The sequence below is a fragment of the Typopeltis vanoorti genome, chromosome 8 (genome assembly GCF_054136105.1).
Source record: "Typopeltis vanoorti isolate ZY-2024b chromosome 8, IOZ_Tvanoo_1.0, whole genome shotgun sequence".
Taxonomy (NCBI): domain Eukaryota; kingdom Metazoa; phylum Arthropoda; class Arachnida; order Uropygi; family Thelyphonidae; genus Typopeltis; species Typopeltis vanoorti.
Window position 1 is genome coordinate 111,816,121 of NC_143556.1, and position 22,791 is coordinate 111,838,911.

Genomic DNA, 22,791 nt, shown 5'->3' on the forward strand with positions numbered 1-22,791 from the left:
GTACGATCTGCAAAATACCCCTCTATAGCTGCAATCACCTCTTGATTCAAAGAAAAACACTGACCAGCGAGGAAGAGCTTTAGTTTTGGGAAGAGATAGAAGTTATAGGGAGCCAAATCTGGGGAATAGGGTGGATGTTCCAACAATCCATAGAACAGATCCCTTAATTTTCCCATTGCCAAAACACCTTTGTGGGCAGGTGCGTTGTTCTGATGAAAGATCTTTTTTTTTTTCTTCTGTAAACTGGGGTCTTTCTCATGAATTTTTTTGTCAGGTCTGGTTAAAAGATTGGAATAATATTCCCTGGTTATTGTTTTACCCTTTTCAAGATAATTAATAAACAAAATGCCTTTAGCATCCCAAAACACCAATGCCATGACCTTTCCTGCTGATGGAACCGAATTTGTCTGCCTTGGCACTGAACAACCGGCTTCTGTCCATTATTTTGACTGTTTGGATTCTGGTGTGTAATAATGAATCCAAGTCTCATTCATGGTAATAAATCAGTGCATAAAATCAGTTTTATTCTTGTTAAAATGCACCAAGCACTGTTCAGAGAGTTTCATGCAAGTGCATTTTTGTTCTGCTGTGAGCAAGCTTGGCTCCTATCTTGCGCAAAGCTTTTTCATTTGCAATTCTTCATGCAAAATATATCCTACGCGTTCTTTTAATCCTGTAGTCTCATTTCATGCACTTTGACTCGCTGGTAATCCAATACCATATTGTGCACTTGATCAATGATTTCTGGTGGTGTTACACTTTTTGGACATCCTTCACGTGGATCATCTTCACCATTGGTACGGCCATGTTTAAACTTGGCAGCCCATTTCTTAATTGTCAAAAACGAAGGAGAAGAGTGCCCATAAACTTTTATGAACTTCGAATGAATTTCTTTTGGCATTAAACCTTCTTTTACAAAGAAGTTTAGAACTGCATGATACTCAATTTTATTCATTTCAATGGATACAGACAACACTTTTGCTTTAGATAGCTGTATAAAACAAACTATTTGAGAGAATGACTTGCAATTTCACATGGATACTTATAACAGATGTACCAACTTTGAAAGAAAAAAAAAATTGTGCCGATAGTATTGCCATCTGATATGGTCGAGGCTGAGAACTTTTCAGACTACCCTCGTAGTAAGTAGCATGTAGGTATTGTGGTGATGCACACAGTGGTGAGCTATAAGGGGCTTCCGTGGACCCTTTGTTAAATTTTTCTCAAATTTGCGAGCCCCTTGTTTTTCTTCTTTAATAATCTTGTAGAACTAGAAAATACCACCATGAGATGTATACATGCTACTATAATTGCTACTTTAAATTCATATGGATTTTCTGATAACTATATAAAAAATCATTTCATTGCATTTTGTTCTGATGCATCTAGTGTAATGTTAGGAAACAAATCAGGTGTTGCAATCAAACTTCTACAAAAATTTCCCAACATTGTGATTTGGCATTGCGCTCATTGTTTACACTTAGCATTAGACAATTTGATAAAAAACATTAAAAAAAAGAAATAAATCATTTTGAAATATTTATGGATAAATTATGTGCTTTTTATCATCAATCACCAAAAAATCAACGAGAATTAAATACGATTGCAAAAGACCTTGGTATTGAAATTTTAAAGATTGGCCGTGTGTTTGGACCACGATGGGCAGCTTGCAGTTTATGAACGGCTCTTGCTTTGTGGAAAAATTATCCAGCTTTATGTAAGCATTTTGCATCGAATGATAAATATAAGGGATTTTTAAACCGACTTCTCAATTTGGAATTTTTGAAAGATCTAGCATTAATGATTGATATCCTACAGGAATTATCATATCTGTCAGAAGCTCTACAAAGTTGCAATATAATTATTATTAGGGCTAAGTTAGGCTTTTTTTTTTTGCTCGACGATGTGAGTCCTTTGTTAAAATTTCCATAGCTCACCACTGGGTGCTTCTTCACATTCATTAATCTTGATATCCAAATACCATATTTTCCAGTGTATAAGACGCACTCAAGAAATTTAATACAATTTTCTGGAAAAAATTTAAACTTTAAAGTGTGATTTTAAAAAAATGGATAAAATAATAGGTATTTAATAGTAAACTGACCTTTCAGACACCTGCAAAAACCATGTCACTGTCATCTGACTCTTCTCTATCATCATTAATTTCTTCTCTTTCCTCTTGTTCTTCATCATCTTCATATAAGAAATGATCTTCACTTCCATCAAGGGCGTTGCTAATTCCCTTGATGAAAGTTCATGAAACGGTAACACCATGACGCACCACCTTTAAAATCTTCAATGTTACACTCACAGGCTACTTTGACTGCATGTGTACGAATCATTTTTGTTGAAATGACAATGCCATTTTGCCGATTTTCTTGCACCCATTTCAAAACTTCAGTCTCTAGTTCTGGCCACTTCGCAATTTTTCCACTTTCCGCGCGCTTTTCATTATGCAAATTGTACAAAATCTCCTTCTGACCACGCCAAGTTCTGATAATTTTTTCTGTAGGTCCAAAATGTCTTTCAGCTTCCCTATTCCCGTGTTCTTCTGCATATTTTACAACCTGCAATTTGTAACCTGAAGAATATGAATGTCGCCTGTTTTTTTCCATCACTAAAATCTATGGGGAAATATCAAACTGAACACAAAATATCTCAACACGTCAACTCAATACTGATAAACATCGGTAACTGATTACTCGGATAAGATATTATGAAACTTGAATAGGGACTCCCCGTTCTTAGTCAATGAAGTGCTAGAAGTCATGTGAAGGTCACGCATCAATTTGATTGCGCCATTAACTGCCTACAAAGATCTTGGAACATAAAAGGGAGTGCGTATGACTTTGAAAAGAGGAAACAATCTTTACCTTCATTATATAAGACGCACCCCATTTTTAAGATGAACTTTTAAGGTAAAAAAGTGCATCTTATACACCAGAAAATACGGTATTTGGTTTTTGACCCTTAAGCAGACTCATCACAGTATTATTGGTTTTGTAATCATAGTTGCTAAACTAAGGTTTTCATTGTAAGATATTTAATATTGATTAATCATTTGCCTTGCTACATGAACATGGCTGCTCCTGACTCTTTGCAGCATGAGGAATTGTTATGCGCTGATTTTCTTCATGTTAGTTTAACTGTAATAGGTTTAAAAATGTAGGCATTACTACACATTATGACAAAAATGCTTGCTCTAGTGAAGCACATTTATTAATGAGCATATATTCATTTTTGAGTACATATTCATCAAATTGAAAAGACTCATGCACTTATTCTCAGTTAAGTAGCAGATTAAATGCAGACTAATCACAATTCTGCCTAGGAAGCCATAAACAACAAACTTTGTCTCCATACAGTTTGTGCAAGATGAGTTTCCAAACAATACTGCTGTCAGCTTAGATATTATTAATCACAAATTGATTGCTGTTCCTAAGATAGGTGATATTTCCTGATATGCATTTTACTGGTGACCCTAACTTGTAGTTCAGTGTTATGAACTGAAGAGTAAATGGCATCATTCGGAATGGACCATTACATATACTAACACTCAGGAAAGGGGTATGATAATTAATAGTGCATATTAATAAATAGCTTATCATAGAACATGGTGAGATGTTTTGTGATAAGCTATTGTCATTAATTTGGAATAAATGCTAAGGGCCAGTCATACTGTTTTGTTGCATTACGACATCTCCCCATTTTGGTGAACATAATTGCAAAGATAATCCAGACCATGTCCTTTCAAAGTAAAAGGACACTCAAAAGTATATTGAAGGATTGGTATTTTGCCAGCAATGGTGGTGGTGTATATATGACTTATCACCTGACTGAATTTTTTTTTCTTGCAGACATTCTGCATTACTGTGCTGATTTTATAATTGCATTGCAGATACTTTTTTTATGTCCTATGTATTAAACATTTTAAACATTTAATCTTAAATTTAAATGTTTAAAACATTTTAAATGTTTTTATTTGTAATTTTGCATCATATGAATTTCCTGTTTTTAAATGTAACACTTAGTACATTGATCCACATATCTTAAATTTTCACTTTTTAATTTATAGCAAATGAACTGTTAGAACATACAACTTCATCAGATTTTGTGGTTACAAGTGTTATGGAAAATTTGAAAGACTTGGGGACTCTAAAGAAGTGCTTGAAGATCTTACAAAATGTATGTGCTATTTTGGACTGTTTGTTAATTTTTTCTGAATTTTTTTCTTTTATTTCACTTCCAAATCCAAGAAGTGAAATTGATTTGATAGCTGTTTTCTTCACAGAAAATATTACAAAACATAAACTGACACCAATCCTAGCATACCGTGACATTGCTGCTATAAATTAAAGATGCCAAGAAATTATATTCTTGGTTTCATCCTTTTTCCAAGCATAAGCAAACAAAGTTTGTGTTTCAGGTCACTTCATGACTGGGCTACTTGTATATAGAGGCTGATGACTTCACATCAGTTGCCTTAGTATCCCATAATGCAATGCATATATCCTTATGGACATATATAATGCTATGCATTATGAGAAAGGCCACTAACCCAGATCGGTTTCAACTTTTATTGAGGTCTCATCACTGGGAGCCAGACCCAGAAGTGATACCAAGGTTGAAGTAATGCAAAAGTCATATATTTCCCATATAATAATAAAATAATATAATTTCTTATCTCATCTTCCTTATACCCTCTTTTACCTTGCGGTGTCGAGGGTCCATTTATCATCTGACCTCACTCTGTTTACAGGATAAGGTGGTCAGCCTTATGCCCCGGTGTATCCTATGGCCTGTAGTGTTGAGTTCTCAAGGCCAGTTTGCCTGCTTTGCGGGATGAAAAACTACAGAATAAACTGGGGAAAAAACCCTGCTGTCCACGCCCAAGACTGGCTAACTTGGCTATGGCTGAGGAAGATCCTTCAGCTCCTCACGTCACTGACGGGAATCGAACCTAGGACACTCCTTCCCCAGGTATATGGTTGCGAAGCGCATAGCTACTAGGCTAACCGCGCGGGCTTATAATTTCTTGGCATTTTTAATTTATAGTATAACTAAGTGAAAAATCTTTCAACAAATTTCAACATTGTTGCTCTAATTTTTTTTAATTATTTTATTGTCATTTTTTATACTGGAAGCTAATTGCATATCATAGAGAGTTAGAGAAATGGGATATTCCATAATTTTGATGGAGTTAATATATTTTAATTCTAAGCTTATTAGTGAATAGGCTTAGGATAGCAGCAGTTATAAAGAAAACAGTGTAGTCATTATTTATTCATGCTGATCTAATTTATTTGTCATTATAGGTAGTGGATCACAGCTCTGAAAATCAAATGTATGTGTTGGACTACAAAAATAATTTGTTTCTGCAGTCAACTGTTAGGTAAATTTTTTATAATATCATTTTTCATAACATTGACATGATATTTGGGTTACTGTCTCAAACATGATTCATGTGAATAATTTATTTAGATGAAATATCTGTAATTTCTTGACCATGTATGAATATCTCATTTGATCATTGTATCATGATTTTTGGTGATAACCTACTGACAATATTTTTTTAATTTTAATGTTACTTAAATTTGTTGGAAAATAAGTGGTTAGAAGTTTTCATCAAGAATAAGACCAAACAGTATTATATTTTCTGATTATGCCCATTAATGTTTGGAATTGATTCACTTTTGAAATGCAATTGGAAGCATTATCTTTTATAGTGAAATTTCTTTTCATAAACTATAAAAGATTATTTTAATTAAAAAAAAACATGCTTTCTTTTGAAAAATTTTCTGTATATATGAAGGGGGGAGGGGGGGGAGAAGTTCTGATGAAACTTCTTTTCTCAGAGGATTGCAAATGATGCAGCAGCATTGTAACAAGTAATAAATTTAGTTTAATCCTTTATCCAAGTGTGAGCAAACAAAGTTTGCACCTGAAAGTATCTTCAGGACTGGGATAAGGTGGTGCAACCCGTTGCAAAGGTGGAGCAAGCTAACATCACTCTTATCTCAGTATCTCCCATAATGCAAAACACATCTCCTTGCAGATATGTATAATGTTATGCATTAAGGGAAGGGCCACTATCCAGACTAGTTTCAACCTTTATTGAGGTCTCTTCAGTGGGAGCCAGGCCCAAGTGGAGATACCAGGCAGAAGCATTAGCAAGGTCATCTCTACCTATAGGAGTTGCCAAATGGTGTGCCACCTTTTTATTAAATTATTCTGGATTTAGAGAAAGATGTTTGAAAGTTTATTTTTGACTTGGTTAGACTATAATAAATTTAGTTTAATTCTTTATCCAAGTGTGAGCAAACAAAGTTTGCGCCTGAAAGTATCTTCAGGACTGGGGTAAGGTGATACAACACCGGGCAACTCGTTGCAAAGGTGGAGCAAGCTAACATCACTCCTATCTCAGTATCTCCCATAATGCAAAACACATCTCCTAGCAGATATGTATAATGTTATGCATTAAGGGAAGAGCCACTACCCAGACTAGTTTCGACCTTTATTGAGGTCTTTTCAGTGGGAGCCAGGACCAAGATACCAGGTTGTGGCCCTTCCCTTAATGCATAACATTATACATATCTGCAAGGAGATGTGTTTTGCATTATGGGAGATACTGAGATAGCAGTGATGCTAGCTTGCTCCACCATTGGAACGAGTTTCCCGGTGTTGTACCACCTTACCCGAGTCCTGAAGATGCTTTCAGGTGCAAACTTTGTTTGCTCACACTTGGATAAAGGATTAAATTAAATTTATTATAGTCTAACCAAGTGAAAAATAAACTTTCAACATTGTAACAAGTGTGTAACACTTGGTGAGGAATATGTAGAATAATGTGTAAGTTACATGGCTCTTCCTCAGTTCTTTCATGGTGATTATCAGAACTTCTCTGTCCAGTCTTGTAGCAAAATACACATTGCTGTAGATGCAAACTATGAAAATAGGCATAGGAAATATCATCTGCATTCTCAATGGAGAATCTATAGAACAAGTACCTCATTTCACCTATTTACGCACAAGGTTAAGTCAAAGCAGCAAACCAAATGTGGAAGTCGATAACTGAATAAGAAAAATTGGTATGGCAGACTTATTTAAATAAATTTATATGGAATTATTATACTGGAAATCTCTGAGTCCAGAGACAGACTAATCATGGGAGACTCGCACTGACTTTTGTACAAAACCTATGATACCTCTATTTAAATGCATCCATTGTCATGGCACAACTAATTGTGGCAATCTATTCTACTCATTCGCTACCCTCCATGCAAAAAATTATACACACTCATACTAACCATGCACATATTGAAAAATTTCCTTTGTGTTAATCTTTCAAAATCCTTTTAATAAGTTTTTATCATGTCCCTTCTTTTCTGCCTCTCTAAACTTTGCAATCCTCACACCTTCAACCTGTCTTCATGAGGAGCATTCCACAGACCTTTCACCAGCTTGGTTACTTGTCTCTGAATTCCCTCTGCCATCTCCTGATCCTCAAAACACATTTAACTTTCACTTGGTCTATCCTCCTGACTGTGTGGTGTGTGTAGTCTGTTTCTGCTTCTTTCAAATGACCCCTGAGCACTAATTAGTGAGAAAATATGTGTGAGAGGATTAAATGAAAGATTAGCCAAACATCAGTAGATATAGAGGGTACATTCAAATGATTTTAATTGTGGACCTCAAAAAAATTTTATCATCAGTGATGAAAATTGTGTTAAAAATGAAGATATTAGGAAAGAACATGGCATTTTCAGCATTCAGTCATTTGTGATTAGAGCTAATTAAGGTAATATGATTGCCCAAACAGAATCTATATGGATTGATGCACTTAGTAGTGCCTTAAAAGATCAGAAAGTGAGATTTGGCATTATTGCACACCCGACAACGTGTAAATCTCTTGAAGATATAGTATGCATATCAGAAATGATGTCACTTTAACAACAAGGGTCAAAGTATTATCTGGGAAGAGACCCACATGGCCTGCAAGAAATCTGAAGAACTGATTTCTCGTGTATCTCATAATTGGATACCTAACTGATACTGAACAAATGAGGATGAGTTGTCAGTTTTGCCAACCAAATTGTATATAGCTTAAGCCCCCCAAAAAAATTGTGGTAAAATAATATGCTGGCTAGTTCATTGCCTGGTTATGAAAAAATAGTTCTGTTTTTTTTTCTGTTAAGGAACTAGGATAAACTGTGAAAAGTCAGCTATTTGAACAACCTCAAACTTAATGGAAATAAAAGACGTACGATGCTTTGAAAAATAAAATACATGATAGTAATATTGTATAATAATGACACAAGATAGATAATAACTACATGTCACAGTCATAATAGTGGGTTACTTATGGATCAAAGCTGTATAACTGAGAGGAAAACTCCATGTAGTCTTTTAAGGACTTCAGAGTTATGAAGTGGATATCAGGACAGACTTGAGAGTCTGTCCTGATATCCACTTCTCACCTTCTCGTGATGGACACTGTTAGGTATCCACCTGGATACTGAATGAATTAAGATAGGCTGGCAATTTGAAATTTAGCCGACCAAATTTCATTCTTATTGGCTTAAATCACAATGTAAAATGATGGTACAACATGACAGAATTTCACACTGGCTGGAGCATTACCTGGTTCAACAAGGCTACCTGTTGTTTTCATCAGGGAACGGTGGCTAACAGTGCAAAGTTTGCTGCTGAAACAAATACCAGAACACATCCCAGCTCAACATCAGCAAAGTTCAAGATTGGTATTATCAATGTAAGAAGCATTAATGGAAAAAGAAATGGAACTAGCAGAAGAATTGGATGGGTATCAGATTGACATGTCAATAGGTGTGACTGAAACAAAGAAGACAAAAACAGGTGAGATCATTTTAAGTAACAAATACAAGATGTTATATTCAGGTAATAACATTAGGGAAAAGAGAGAGTAGCTGTAGTATCTAACAATAATTGTGAAGATAATCTTCTTGAATGGCAGGCAAATATCAAGTACAGTGATGTGGACAATTATCAGAATATGGAACTGGACAAATAAGGCTTATGGTACCACAGATGGTTCTATCAAGGAAGAAATAGGAGAATTTTGTGACGCATTAGAGAAAGCAACTGGCAAAATGAAAAAGGAAAAGTTGTCCTTTTTGGAGATCTGAAAAACAGAGTAGAAAATGATTGCCAAACATATAAAAATGTTTGGGGAAAATTTGGAGAAAAGTGGATGTATTCTGTTAAGCTAATAATAGTGGTAAATGTGTGCTGGATTTCTGTTCAGAATATGGATTAGTTATTACTAACACCATCTTCCAACATAAAAATATGCACAAATTCACTTGGAGAGAAGATGCAAGAAATAAGAAAAGTCTCATTGACTATATTGTAGTTGAATGTTTTCCTACTGGTTCAGGACATGAGTATACATGAAATAGGAAGTGATCAATATTTAGTTTTGAGGAGAATAGATAGTGATCACATCCTATTTCAAATCCTTGTAATTCATATTGAAAAGGAGAGTGTGTAAGAAAGTTTTTTTTAAAATAGATTGAAGTTGAGTAGTTTTCAGAAGTGAACTGCAGATTCAAATACACCAACATTATTTATGAAAAAATGAAAGAGGTTGAACACGAGCAAAACCTTGGAGATTACGTGGCAAACCTTGAAGAAAGCATTGATTGATTCAGCCAGAGAGGCATGTGGTGAGGTTGTCTGTAAGTATAGAAAAATCAAAACACCATGGTGGACTCAGGGACTTAAAGCAGCAGCGAAGGAAAAGAAGAAAGCATATTGAAAGATCCTGGCAAGTATGTCAGCTTGTGCTCTTAGAGAATACAGAGAAAAATGTAAGAAAGTAAAGCACTGTGTATAACTAGCTAAACAAAAGTCATGGGAAGATTTTAATAAGAAAATAGAAAACAAACATCAGGAAGGTGGAAAAATATTCTGTAGGCTTCCGACAAAATTTAGAAACTGAGGACAGAGTATTGTAAAAGGAATCAGATAATAAAGACAACATGAAAACTGAAGATAAAGATATTCTAAATGTGTGGAGTAATTACTGTGAAAGATTGCTAAATGAAATATGCAGTGTCAGCAGTGGTAGAAAATGCTCAACGGGAATGCAAACACGAACACATATCAATACTTGAAGTGGAGAAAGCCATCAAAAACCTAAAATGTGGGAAGGCAGTTGGAATAAATAATATTTGATGGGAAATGGTAATATGGAGGCATAAAAGTTTTACAGTGGTTGCACTACATAATTCAGAAGGCCTGGTCAGAGGGTCAAATTCCTATAATTGGAGCAGAGTTCTCATAGTACTCACTGTAAAAAGGGAAATAAAACAATGTGAGAATTACAGAGGTATTTCCCTACTGAGTGTTCCTGGTAAGATTTATGCAAGTATACTTGAAGACAGCAAAGAATAATTGTGGAAGAGAAGCTTGGTGAAGAATAAGCTGGATTCAAGTCAAATAGAGGTTGTCAAATCAAATTTTTACTTTAAGACAAATAGTTGAGAAAACTTGAGAATATAACAAGATTTTGTATTTATGTTTTGTTGATCTGGAAAAGGCTTATGACAAGGTGCCAAGAGAAAGCTCTTCAAAAGCTACAGTTTATGGTGTAAATGGGACATTATCGAGCAATACATAGTCTCTATTTAAGCTGTAAGGTAGCAGTTAAAATTGAAGGAGGTACAGGAACATGGCTTCATGTTAAATCAGGTGTGTAACAAGGTTGCACGTTATCTTCACTGTTATTCATTATCTACATGGATCACATTATGAAGGAAAGTGGTATTTTGATATCAAAATTGACAATGTTAATCTTTACTTTATGCAGATGAATAAATTCAGTAGAAGTGTGAGATTTACTCTGACTTAATTGAACAACTGTTGTAATAAATTTGGTATGAAAATCAGCAATAAAAAGACAAAGATAATGAAAATAAGCAGAAATTGAAATCATCAACTGTATCCTGAATGGAAACCTGTAAAACATTTCAGCTATTTAAGCACAATTTTTAGTGAAGATTGTAAAATGAGTATGGAAATAGACTACAGAATTAGTAAAACTGGTATGGTAGGAAGCCAGCTGAGTAAAGTTATAATTCTGAGATAGATTATTGGAGTGAACTGATGACATCAGTGGCAGTATCACATTAAAGGAAAGAATATTAGGAAAGAACTTGCCATTGTTAGCATTCAGGAATGTGTTAGAAGAGCTAATTTCAGATAGTATGGTCACTTAAACAGAATAGGAGAGGAAAGGTATAGCAAAACAAGTGTTCTTTGACTCCGAGGAAGACCAAGATGTAGATGGATTGATACAGTAAATAGTGCCTTAAAAGACAAATATGAGATCCGACAACTTTGCAGTCATGTTGGATAACAGATTAATTTGGAGGAAAATTGTTGATCATAAGTTAGTAATTGTGTAACTTTTTCTTGTAGTACTATCATAATGAGGAATTTGATGATAATGATGAGATTTTATAGTCGGGCAACAATCATTGTGGGATGAAAAGAGTTGGTATCAGGTGTCCATGTTTGGTCTCTAGAGCTGGGTTTTCAGACTTTATAAAAAAACAAGTAAATAAAATATATATATAAAATCAATAAAAATGAAAAAAAAAAAAAAAACTTAGCCTGTCCACGATATAAATGTACTATTAGGTTTACAAATAAGCCTTTTGTGGGTTCAGCCAACATAAAATACAGGAGATGAACTGGGGCAGTAAACCTAATGTCAGAACTGGATATATTTAACTCTTACAGTTTTTTCTTTATGTAAATTATATTATACTGGTTGATAAATGGCAATAGAGGTTTTTAATACTCTTCAACTAAATTGTAATCAGTGCTGCCATAAATTTGGTATACAAAAGTCAACAGTAAAAAGATTAAACTAAAGAAATCAGCTATTTAGGCATAATTTTTCATGAAAATGACGAACTAAATGGAAATAGATAACAGAATAAGAGAAATTGATATGGTTTGGAGGCAGATGAATATATTTGTGTAATAAGCTAAAAGTTTGCAATACACAAGACAGTGTTTAACATGATTTTAACTTATAGATTTGCCAGTTGAGTTATGAATATTATAGTATTTAATCAGACTAGAGAAAAAAAATTTGGTACTTGCGAGAAAAATTAGAGGAGTAGAAAGATGCTATCAGTTTCATAATCATATTAAAAATGAAGATGTTACAATGCTAAGATGTATTGTGATATTTAAGAATGTGTGAGGAGATATGGTCATTTAAACTGCATGTGAAAGAAAAGAATGGTAAAACAGATGTTTGATGGCAGGAAAACATCTAGAATGAGAAGTTGAGAAGTAGAGTGATGCCTTGTACTAGTGAACACATAGCAAACGTTTTAAAACAACTAAATATTTTTGTTGCCTTTCAACCAATCAGAAAAATCTCCACCTTTCTCAATTCTCCAAAGGACAATCTTCTCCATCTCAGTTATCCAGGTGTCTGCCAGATTCCTTGCTCTTGTGGGTTATCTTATTTCGGACAAATAGGAAGAACTGCTTTTATTCGTCGAGAAGAACACCGGTCTGTCTTATATTCAATACCTTGAACCTGAACAATCTGGACTTGCAGAGCATACCATCAACACTGGACATAGAGTTCATTGGAACAAGACAAGAGTCCTTCACAAAAGGTGGTTCCTCATGGAATGGCTTTATAAAGAAACATGTGAAAGTTTACTTCACTCTCGTAACTTAAACAGATCTGATGGTCTACGTCTATCTCCTTTGTGGGAGATAGTACTTTTTAGATCAGCTAATCTCTCCTAACTTTTTTAATTGTGTGTATATATATATATATATATATATATATTTTTTTTTTTTTTTTTTTATTATTTATTTATCTTTTTTTTTTTTTTAATAAGTTAGGAAATTTAATGACCTTTTCTAGTTATCTTGCATTAGTTAATTAGGTGGTGCCTTTTGGAATTGTCAGTTATTTTTTAATTAGCTTTTTACATGTACTGAAGATGCTGCCTGTGATACTCATGTGAAATTCTACTAATAAATAATATTTTGCATGAGCTAATTCCATTATTATAATTTTAATATTAATATGTCTATTCATGTTATTTCCTTACTGAAACAAACACTCAATTTTTGGAGAGGCATCTCTGCACTTTAGTATACTTCAATGAGGATCAAAACCAGTCTAGATAGTGGCCCTTCTCATAATGCAAAGCACTATACATGTATGAAAGGTGTGGTGGTTTGCATTATGGGATACTAAGACCTTTTGGTATGGGAAATATACGACTTCTGCATTACTTCATTTTTGCTATTTCTTCTGGGTTTGGCTTCACTGATTGCAGATTTTAAATGATTGCATTAATCTAAAAAGTCTCATGTCTCTAAAGTAGGATTCCATTATTATTAATCCTTTAACCCTTATCCTGATCATGGTACTAAACTATAACAAGTTTACAATCTTTTGTGGTTGGGACTATCATAAAACCAAAGCAAAAACAAGAAATAAAGATGTAACTACTTATGAATATCCATGATGAAAACAATGCTAGATGTACAATGGTGTAAGCATTTACTTGTATGTCTTAAAAATGTCAGTATTGATACATTTGATAGTCACGTGTAAACATCCTCAGCGAGTGCAACCATTGAGTTTAAGTAAGTGATCAAAAGAAGTAGTAGGCATTGAATTCTGTAGAATTTCATGCTACGAAGAAAATTGTCTAATAACTTGGGAGTTCAGTTTATTGAATACTACAATGTACAGAACTATATGCCAGAAAATGTACAAAATTTCTCAAAAATTCTCATCCTGCCCTGTTGATTCTTCATATTAGAAAGAGAGAGACTTAATTCTTCTGCTGTTATGAACAAAGCCCTTTTCTTCACTTGGTCTTTCCAGAAAATTCTCTAACAGGTGTTAGAAAAATTTTAAGAAAATCTTAGTTGTCTTAAAAAATTAAAAGCTCTAAGTAAACTGTGGAAGTGTGTGTGTGTGATTCTTCAAATTTTTTTGCATCAGGCCACGAAATCTTTAAGTGAATCTCCAATCATAAATTTGTTCCCAAATATTACTATTTTATTATTAATTTATTAATACATAAATATATTCTGCAGATAATTAGAATTTACATATTTATTAAATATTTGTTATTTGCAGATTGATGAAATTTTTCACAATGGATGCAATAAAACAGGTTCCTTTGCATTCTGAACAAACTAAAAGTTCTGGCTTAAAATTATCCTGCCTATTAATTTCTGTCAGAATTGCTTTTATAATAATTTACAACAATGGTAAGTTGACATGGCATAAAGTAAAATTTAGTTATATTATTAGTTCATAAATGTATAAACTAGAATAAATTATTGGAAATGTCTAACACAAAATCAAATCAAGACATGCTTCCAATTTTTTTTTTTTTTTTTTTTTTTTTTTTTTTTTTTTTTGCATAAATGGAGTTTCTAGGTCAAAGGTCAAAGCTGTATAACTGAAATGAGACCTCTGCATAGCCTTTAAAGTCATGCGGAGAGCTGACCAGAGCTTTTGACCTAATGTCCAATCCTCACTTTCTTGTGGTGCACCCTGTTAGGTATCTATCTGGATACTAAACAAAAGAGGATGGGCTGGCAATTTGAGATTTAGCAACTAAATTGTATTCTTATTGGTAAACCACAAATAAAATGATTATACAACATGACCGATTTTCATTCTAGCTGGAGAGGTTATATTGTTTCAATGGGGGCATCATATCAAGCAATACTTAGTCTTTATATGGGTAGTAAGTCAGCAGTTAGAATTGAAAGAAGTACAGGAAGATGGTTTGATGTTAAATCTGGGTGTCAGACAAGGATGTAAGTTATCCCCTCTGTTATTCATTATGTATATGGATCACATTATGAAGTAAAGCGGTATTAAACCAGATATCAAAATTGCAGATGTTAATCTTAGCTCTTTACTTTATGCAGATAATGTTATACCTTTAAATAAATCTAGCACGAGTCTGCAAGGCCCCCGCTGTTTTCACCAGGGAAGCAGGGCGAATAGCAAAAACGTCAGCTACTGGAACAAATAATGAAATGCACCCCAACTCTCGACATCAGTAGAGTTCAAGATTGGTATTATCATGTAAGAAGCATCAATGGAAACAGAAGAAATGGAACTAGCAGAAGAATTGGATATAATTAGCATAATAGGTGTGACTAAAACAAAGAAGATAAAAATAAGTGAGATCATTCTAAGTAACAAATACAAAATGTTATATTCAATTAATGGCAATCAAGGAAAAGAAGGAGTGGCCATAGTATTCAACACAAAATACGAGGCTAATCTTCTTGAATGGAAGGCAGTCGCAAGTAGAGTGATGTGGGCAGATATCAGAATGGAGAACTGGAGAATGAAACTGATTTGTGCCTATGATCCCACAGAAGGTTCTACTAAGGTAGAAGTGGAGGAATTTTTTGAGGCTTTAAATAAAGCAACTGACACAATGAAAAAGGAAAAGTTGGTCCTTGTTGGGGATCTAAATAGCAGAGTAGGAAATGATTGTCAGACATACAAAAATTTTTTGGGAAAATTTGGAGAAAAGAGCAAACCCAATAATAATGGCAAATACCTGTTGGATTTGACATGGTCTGGTTATTACTAACACAATGTTCAAACATAAAAGTGTGCATAAATTCATGTGGAGAGAAGAGGCAAGGAATAAGAAAAGTCTCATTCACTATGTTATTGTTGATAGCGATGTTTTCTCACTGGTACAGGACACTATAGTGTACAAAAGATTTGAAATTAGAAGTGATCATCATTTTATTTTGAGCAGGATAAAAGTGAATTTCATATTGAAAAGAACATGTAAGAAAGTTTTAAAGCAAGTAAACGTTGAGCAGCTCTCAGATGTGAACTGTAGATTAAAATACACAAACATGATTGAAGAAAAAATGAAAGAGTTTGAGAACAGCAACCAAACCTTGGAGATTCAGTGGCAAGCCCTGAAGAAGACAGATTGATTCAGCCAGAGAGGCATATGGTGAGGTTGTCTGTAAGGATAGAAAAATCAGAACTCCATGATGGACACAGGAAGTTAAAGAGGCAGTGAAAGAAAAGAAGAAAGCATCGTGGCAGGAACGAATGATTTGAAACAGGACAAAATGGAAATGATAGAGGATGTGAGGGAGTTGTTTGAGGTAGCAAAAGAGAAGAGTGAGAGAGTTAGGATGGTGAGTATCTTACCGCGGTATGACAGTGAAGTGTTTAGAAGGAGGGCCATAATTGCCAATGACTTTATGCGTGGGTTATGCATGGAGAGTGGTATGGAATTTGTGGATGTGTGGAATGAGTTCGATGGGCGAAAGGACTTATATAAGATGGATGGATTGCATTTGAATGGAGTTGGTGTACGGAGACTTGAAAGAGTGTTGATGAATGATGTGGAAGTGGATGTACAGAATCAGGGAAACTAGATTTATTAAGAGGGGAGGGGAGTAGATATGCTGACTTTAGGGGGGGAAGTTAAGTGTATGAATGAGTATATTATGCCCGAGCGAGTACAACAGACAACAAATCAGAATGGGATAGTTAGTATAAGGCATCAAAGTAAGGATGGGACAAATGGGCTTCTGTGATTCATGTACACTAATGCCAGGAGTATTAGGAACAAGAAGGAAGAGTTTTTGGCCATGGTTGGCACTTCCAGGCCAGAGGTTGTCGGTATTAGTGAAACATGGCTGACAGAAGATGATAAAGCTAGTGGGATTGAATGCGACGGGTATAGCGTGTTCAGGAGTGACAGGGTGAATAAAAAGGGGGGAGGAGTGTTATTGATGATAGCTGATGATCTTCAGCCAAGGAGTATAGAAGTTGAACTGCATGATGGGGAAAAAAGCGCATTTGAGGCTGTATGGTGTGAGATACAATCCAGCAGAACAAAATATACAATTGGGTGCTGCTATAGACCGGGTGATGGAGTGGATGGTGGGGATAGTATGCATAAGCAAATAGAAGAAATGAGTGGAAGGAGTGTAATTATTATGGGTGATTTCAATTATGGTAACATTGACTGGAAAGAGGAGAATACACATGGGAGGAAGGAATTGGATTTTATGCGGTTATTAAGGGACAACTATCTACAGCAACATGTATTGGAAAATACCAGAGGGCAGAGAGTGCTGGACCTAGTAATTGCAACCAAGAATGTGGCTGTAATGAACATGACCATGTTGCCACCAATTGGTGAGAGTGACCATAAAGTCATGACTTGGGAGGTGGCTAAAGGAGTCGAATTTACAATTAAGACAGGGTACATGTGGAATTACCAGGCTGGTAAGTATGACAAGCTTAGGTGTGTGCTTGGCTCAATGCCATGGCATGTAAAACTGTAAGGGCTGGATGTTGATAGTGCATGGGAGGTGGTTAAGAACTGTTTGCAGGAGGCAATGGTTGACTGTATACCAAGAGTCCGAATAATAAATCAATTAGGGGTTAAATGGATGAATAACACTATTAAGCTTGAGCTGCAAAAAAAGAAACAATTGTGGAGGAATTTTAAGGAGAAGGGTGACCATCAGGCGCAGGAACAGTATAAAGCTCAGGCCAGGATGGTAACAAGGGTGGTAAGAAAAGCAAAAGCAGATTACGAAAGGAAATTGGCCACGCAGGCTAAAGAGAATCCCAAACAGTTTTTTCAATATGTTGCAAGTAAAAGGAAAAATGTTCATGGTAGAATGATCTTAAAAAATGCTGAGGGTAGGGAGGTAACTGAATCAGTCGATATTGTGGAATTACTGAGCGAGCACTTTGCAAGAGTATATCATCCAGGTGGAGACTTTGCAGGAATGGAAGAACCAACAGCTTATACTGGAATTGTGATGAATGAAGTAGAGGTAACTAGTCTATTACAGAACCTCAATGTCAATACATCTGTGGGATTGGATGGTATACCAGCTCGTGTCGTACGTGAAGCGGCCAAAGAATTGTCAGTGCCCTTGACCATTTTGTTTAATTTGAGCCTCAGGACTGGGTCAGTCCCAAGGGGGTGGAAAGAGGGTAAAATAGTTCCACTGCACAAAGGTGGTTCCAAGGCTGCTGTTGAAAATTACCGGCCAATCAGCATAACAGGAATCATTATCAAGGTCTTAGAGAAAATAGTCAAGAGGAAAATACAAGATTGGATAGAAGAAAATGGGATACTGTATCGGGGACAGCATAGTTTTGTGAAGGGTAGGTCATGCCTCAGTAACTTGCTCACGTATTATAACACAGTGACGGCTGAACTGGATAAGGGTAATGGGTTTACAGTGATTCTACTGGACCTTGCCAAGGCCTTTGACAGGATACCACATGGAATTCTAATCAGTAAATTGGGGCATATGGGGATGGACATAGGGTTGGTGAGATGGATAGGAGGGTGGTTGACGGAGAGATATCAGAGAGTGGTTTACTCAGGAGTAGAGTCCACAAGACGGCCTGTGACTAGTGGTGTGCCACAAGGATCTGTTCTTGGACCACTGCTGTTTAATTTGTTCATAAATGATATAGGAAAGGATCTGAGAGGAACAGTTCATTTGTTTGCGGATGATGCGAAGTTGGGTAGGGCAATAGTGAATGCAGATGACGTCAAAATTTTGCAGGATGATTTGGATAGATTGGAGGTCTGGGCTAAGGAGAATGGATGTCAGTTTAATGTGGCAAAATGTAAGGTTATGCATTTTGGGGTGAAAAGATTGGCGGCAGTTTACTGCATTGGTGCAACCATGCTCCAGGAAATTGATGAGGCAAGAGATTTAGGAGTGTTGGTAGATAAGGAATTGAAATTTAGGGGACACATTGCAAAAGTGGCCAAATCAGCTCATCAAATCACTTGGTTGCTGAAGAATACGTTGACAAGCAGAGACAAGCAGGTTATTGTTCCTCTGTATCGAGCCTTGATAAGACCCCATCTAGACTACTGTGCTCAGATTTGGTCACCTAGGTTTCTTCTTGATGGGGAGGAGGTGGAGAGGATCCAGAGGCGAGTGACCAAGATGATAGCAGGTCTGTGGAATGAACCGTATGAGAACAGGTTGAGGATTTGTGGGTTGCAAAAATTGGTTGATAGGCAGAGGAGGGGAGATATGATTGAGACATTCAAATTACTGAAGGGTTTCTATAAAATTAATTCAGAAGATATTTTTGAGAACAGGGCTGGTTGTGGGAGGACTAGGGGACATCCATGGAAACTGGGCAAAAGTGTGGTTAGTAAAGGTGTTAGAGCTGGGTTCTTTACTTTTAGAGTAGTGAATGAGTGGAATGCGCTCCCTGAGTCTGTGGTGGATGCTGTGACAGTGAATGAGTTTAAGGCGAGGTATGATAGATACTGTATGAATGTCAAATAGTTGTGATGAATATGATTTGGGGCCTCCCTCGATGAGTCTAATGACTCCCTGGAGTTGCCCGTAGTAATAGTAATATCGAAAGTTCCTGGTGAATAAGTCAGCTTGTGTTCTTAGACAATACAGAGACAAATGTAAGAAAGCTAAACACAGTGTAAAACTAGCTAAACAAAAGGCATGGGAAGACTTTGGCATGAACATAGAAAATAAATATCAAGAAGGTGGCAAGATATTCTTTATGTATGGAGTAATTATTTCGAAAAATTACTAAATGAAACAAGTAGTGACAGCACAGTAAAAAAACTCTCAACAGGCATACAAGCAAGAATACATATCCATACGTGAAGTAGAAAAAGCCATAAAAAGTCTGAAATCCAGAAAGACAGCAGGAGTAGATGATATTCAACCAGAAATTATCAAGTATGGAGGTATAAAAGTCTTGCAGTTGCTGCACTGCATAATTCAGAAGGCCTGGACAGCATCATCAAATTCCTGCTATGTACCGTCAAGGGGTGTACAGGATATGACAGTACTACATGAAAAAATTACATCATTACTAACTTCCTATCTACAATTTTCCTCCAAATCAGTCTGTTACTTGTCAAGACTCCAACATTATCAGATCTTATATTTCTATTGTCTAAGGCACTTAGTACCGTATCAATCCACCTATATCTTGGTCTTCCTCTGGGTCGTTTTCCTGTCAACCTGGCAGAGAACACTTGTTTTGCTAATCTTTCCTCTCCCATTCTATTTAAGTGACCATACCACCTGAGATTAGCGCTGCTAATGCATTCCTGAATGCTGACAATGTCAAGTTCTTTCCTAATATCCTCATTTTTAATATGATATTGCCATTGATGCCATCTGTTCGCGCCTCCAATCTTTCTCAGGACTCTCATATCTGCGGTCTCAAGTCTTTGGTCAAGTGTTTTACTTCTGACCCAGCTCTCAGATCCATAAGTTAAAACTGGTTTGAACACTGTCTTGTATACAGCTAATTTAGTGTTCCGACTAATTTCTCTCTTATTCCATATAAATTTATTCAATTGACTTCCCACCATACCAGCTTTGCTGATTCTATTTCTATATTTAATTTACCATCTTCAGTAAAAATTGTGCCTAAGTAGCTGAAATGTTTTACTTGTTCCACAGGTTCTCCATTCACAACACACTTGACATTTTCAGTGATTCTGCCTATTTTCATTGTCTTTGTCTTTTTATTGCTGACCTTCATACCATATCTATTACAACAGCCATTCAATTTAGTCAGAGAATCTTGCAGACTTGTAGCGGATTTATTTAGAAGTATAACATCATCCGCATAAAGCAAAGAGCTGACATTAACATCTCCAATTTTGATATCAGGTTTAATACCACTTTCCTTCATAATGTGATCCATATAGATAATGAATAACAGAGGGGATAATGTACATCCTTGTCTCACACCAGATTTAACATTAAACCATCTTCCTGTACTTCCTTCAATTCTAACTGCTGACTTACAACTCAAATAAAGACTAAGTATTGCTTGATATAATGCCCAATTGACACCATATAACTGCAGCGTATTGAATAGCTTCTCTCTTATCACCTTGTCATATGCCTTTTCCAAATCGACAAAACTTAAATACAGATCTTTGTTATATTCCCATGCTTTCTCGACTATTTGTCGTAAAGTGAAGATCTGATCCTGACAGCCTCTATTTGGCCTGAATCCAGCTTGTTCTTCACCAAGCTTTTCTTCCACAATTCTTCTCAACCGTTTCTCAAGTATACTTGCATAGATCTTGCCAGGAACACTCAGTAGGGAAATACCTCTGTAATTCTCACATTCAGTTTTATTTCCCTTTTTATATATGGGTACTATGAGAGCTCTACTCCAATCATCGGGAATTCGTCCCTCTGTCCAGGCTTTCTGAACTATGCAGTGCAGCCACTGTAAGACTTTTATACCACCATACTTCAGCATTTCTGGTCGAATATCATCTACTACTGCTGCCTTTCCACATTTCAAGCCTTTGATGGCTTTTTCTACTTCAAGTATGGATATGTATTCCTGGCTGCATGCCTGGTCAGTGTTTTTTATCACTGTGCTGTCATTACTGCTTGTTTCATTTAGCAGTTTTTCAAAGTAATTACTCCATACTTCAAGGATATCTTTTTCTCCTGTTTTCATGTCACCTTTATCATCTCTAACTCCTTTTACAGCACTCTTTCCTCCATTCCTAAGCTTCTTCAAAAACTTCCAGAATATTTTGCCACCTTCTTGATATTTATTTTCTATATTCTTGCCAAAGTCCTCCCACGACTTTTGTGTAGCTAGTTTTACACACTGTTTAGCTTTCTTACATTTGTCTCTGTATTCTGTAAGTGTAAAAGCTGACTTATTTGCCAGGAACTTTTGATATGCTTTCTTCTTTTCCTTCACTGCCTCTTTAACTTCCTGTGTCCACCAGGGAGTTCTGATTTTTTTATCCTTGCACACAACCTCACCATATGCCTCTCTGACAGAATCAATCAATGTTTTCGTCAGAGTTTGCCACTGAATCTCCAAGGTTTGATTCCTGTTCTCAAACTCTTTCATTTTCTTTTCAATAATCTTTCTCTATTTTAGTCTACAGTTCACATCTGAGAGCTGCTCAACTTTTATTCGCTTTGAAACTTTCTTACATGTTATTCTTTTCAATATGAAATTCAATTTTATCCTGCTGAAGACTAAATAGTGATCACTTCCAATTTCAAATCCTCTGTACACTCTGGTGTCCTGCACCAGGGAGAAGACATCACTATCAACAATAACATAGTCAATGAGACTTTTCTTATTCCTGGCCTCTTCTCTCCATGTGAATTTGTGCACATTTTTATGTAGGAACATGGTGTTAGTAATAACCAGTCCATTATTATTAGCTTTGCTCTTTTCTCGAAATTTTCCCAAAATATTTTTGTATGTCTCGCAATCATTTCCTACTCTGCTATTTAGATCCCCAACAAGGACCAACTTTTACTTTTTCGTTGTGTCAGTTGCTTTTTTTAGAGTGTCAAAAAATTCCTCCACTTCTACCTTAGTAGAACCTTCTGTGGGACCATAGGCACAAATAAGTCTCATTGTCCAGTTCCCCATTCTCATATTTGCCCACATTACTCTACTTGAGGGGTGCTTAAGGGTCAAAGCTGTATAACTGAGAGGAGACCTCCACATAGCCTTTAAAGGAATGCGGAGAACCGACCAGGGCTTCTGACCTAATGTCCAATCCTCACCTTCTCGTGGTGCACCCTGTTGGGTATCTACTTTGATACTGAACGAACGAGGATGGGCTGGCAATTTGGGATTTAGCCGACCAAATTATATTCTTATTGGTTAAACCAAAATAAAAAATGATGGTACAACATGACAAAATTTCATGC

General features: G+C 35.8%; 1 protein-coding gene across 4 annotated transcripts in view; it reads left to right on the forward strand.

Moving 5' to 3' along the window:
• The window catches only part of LOC150104286 (wings apart-like protein homolog), a 401,535-nt gene that overhangs the window by 266,550 nt on the left and 112,194 nt on the right, over positions 1 to 22,791 (forward strand). For all 4 annotated transcript variants that reach the window (XM_090396897.1, XM_090396894.1, XM_090396895.1 and 1 more), the window contains 3 exons: positions 4,076 to 4,185; positions 5,316 to 5,392; positions 14,177 to 14,310. In XM_090396897.1, coding sequence (XP_090253023.1) covers positions 4,076 to 4,185; positions 5,316 to 5,392; positions 14,177 to 14,310 — 321 coding nt within the window. The remainder of the gene's footprint in view (positions 1 to 4,075; positions 4,186 to 5,315; positions 5,393 to 14,176; positions 14,311 to 22,791) is intronic.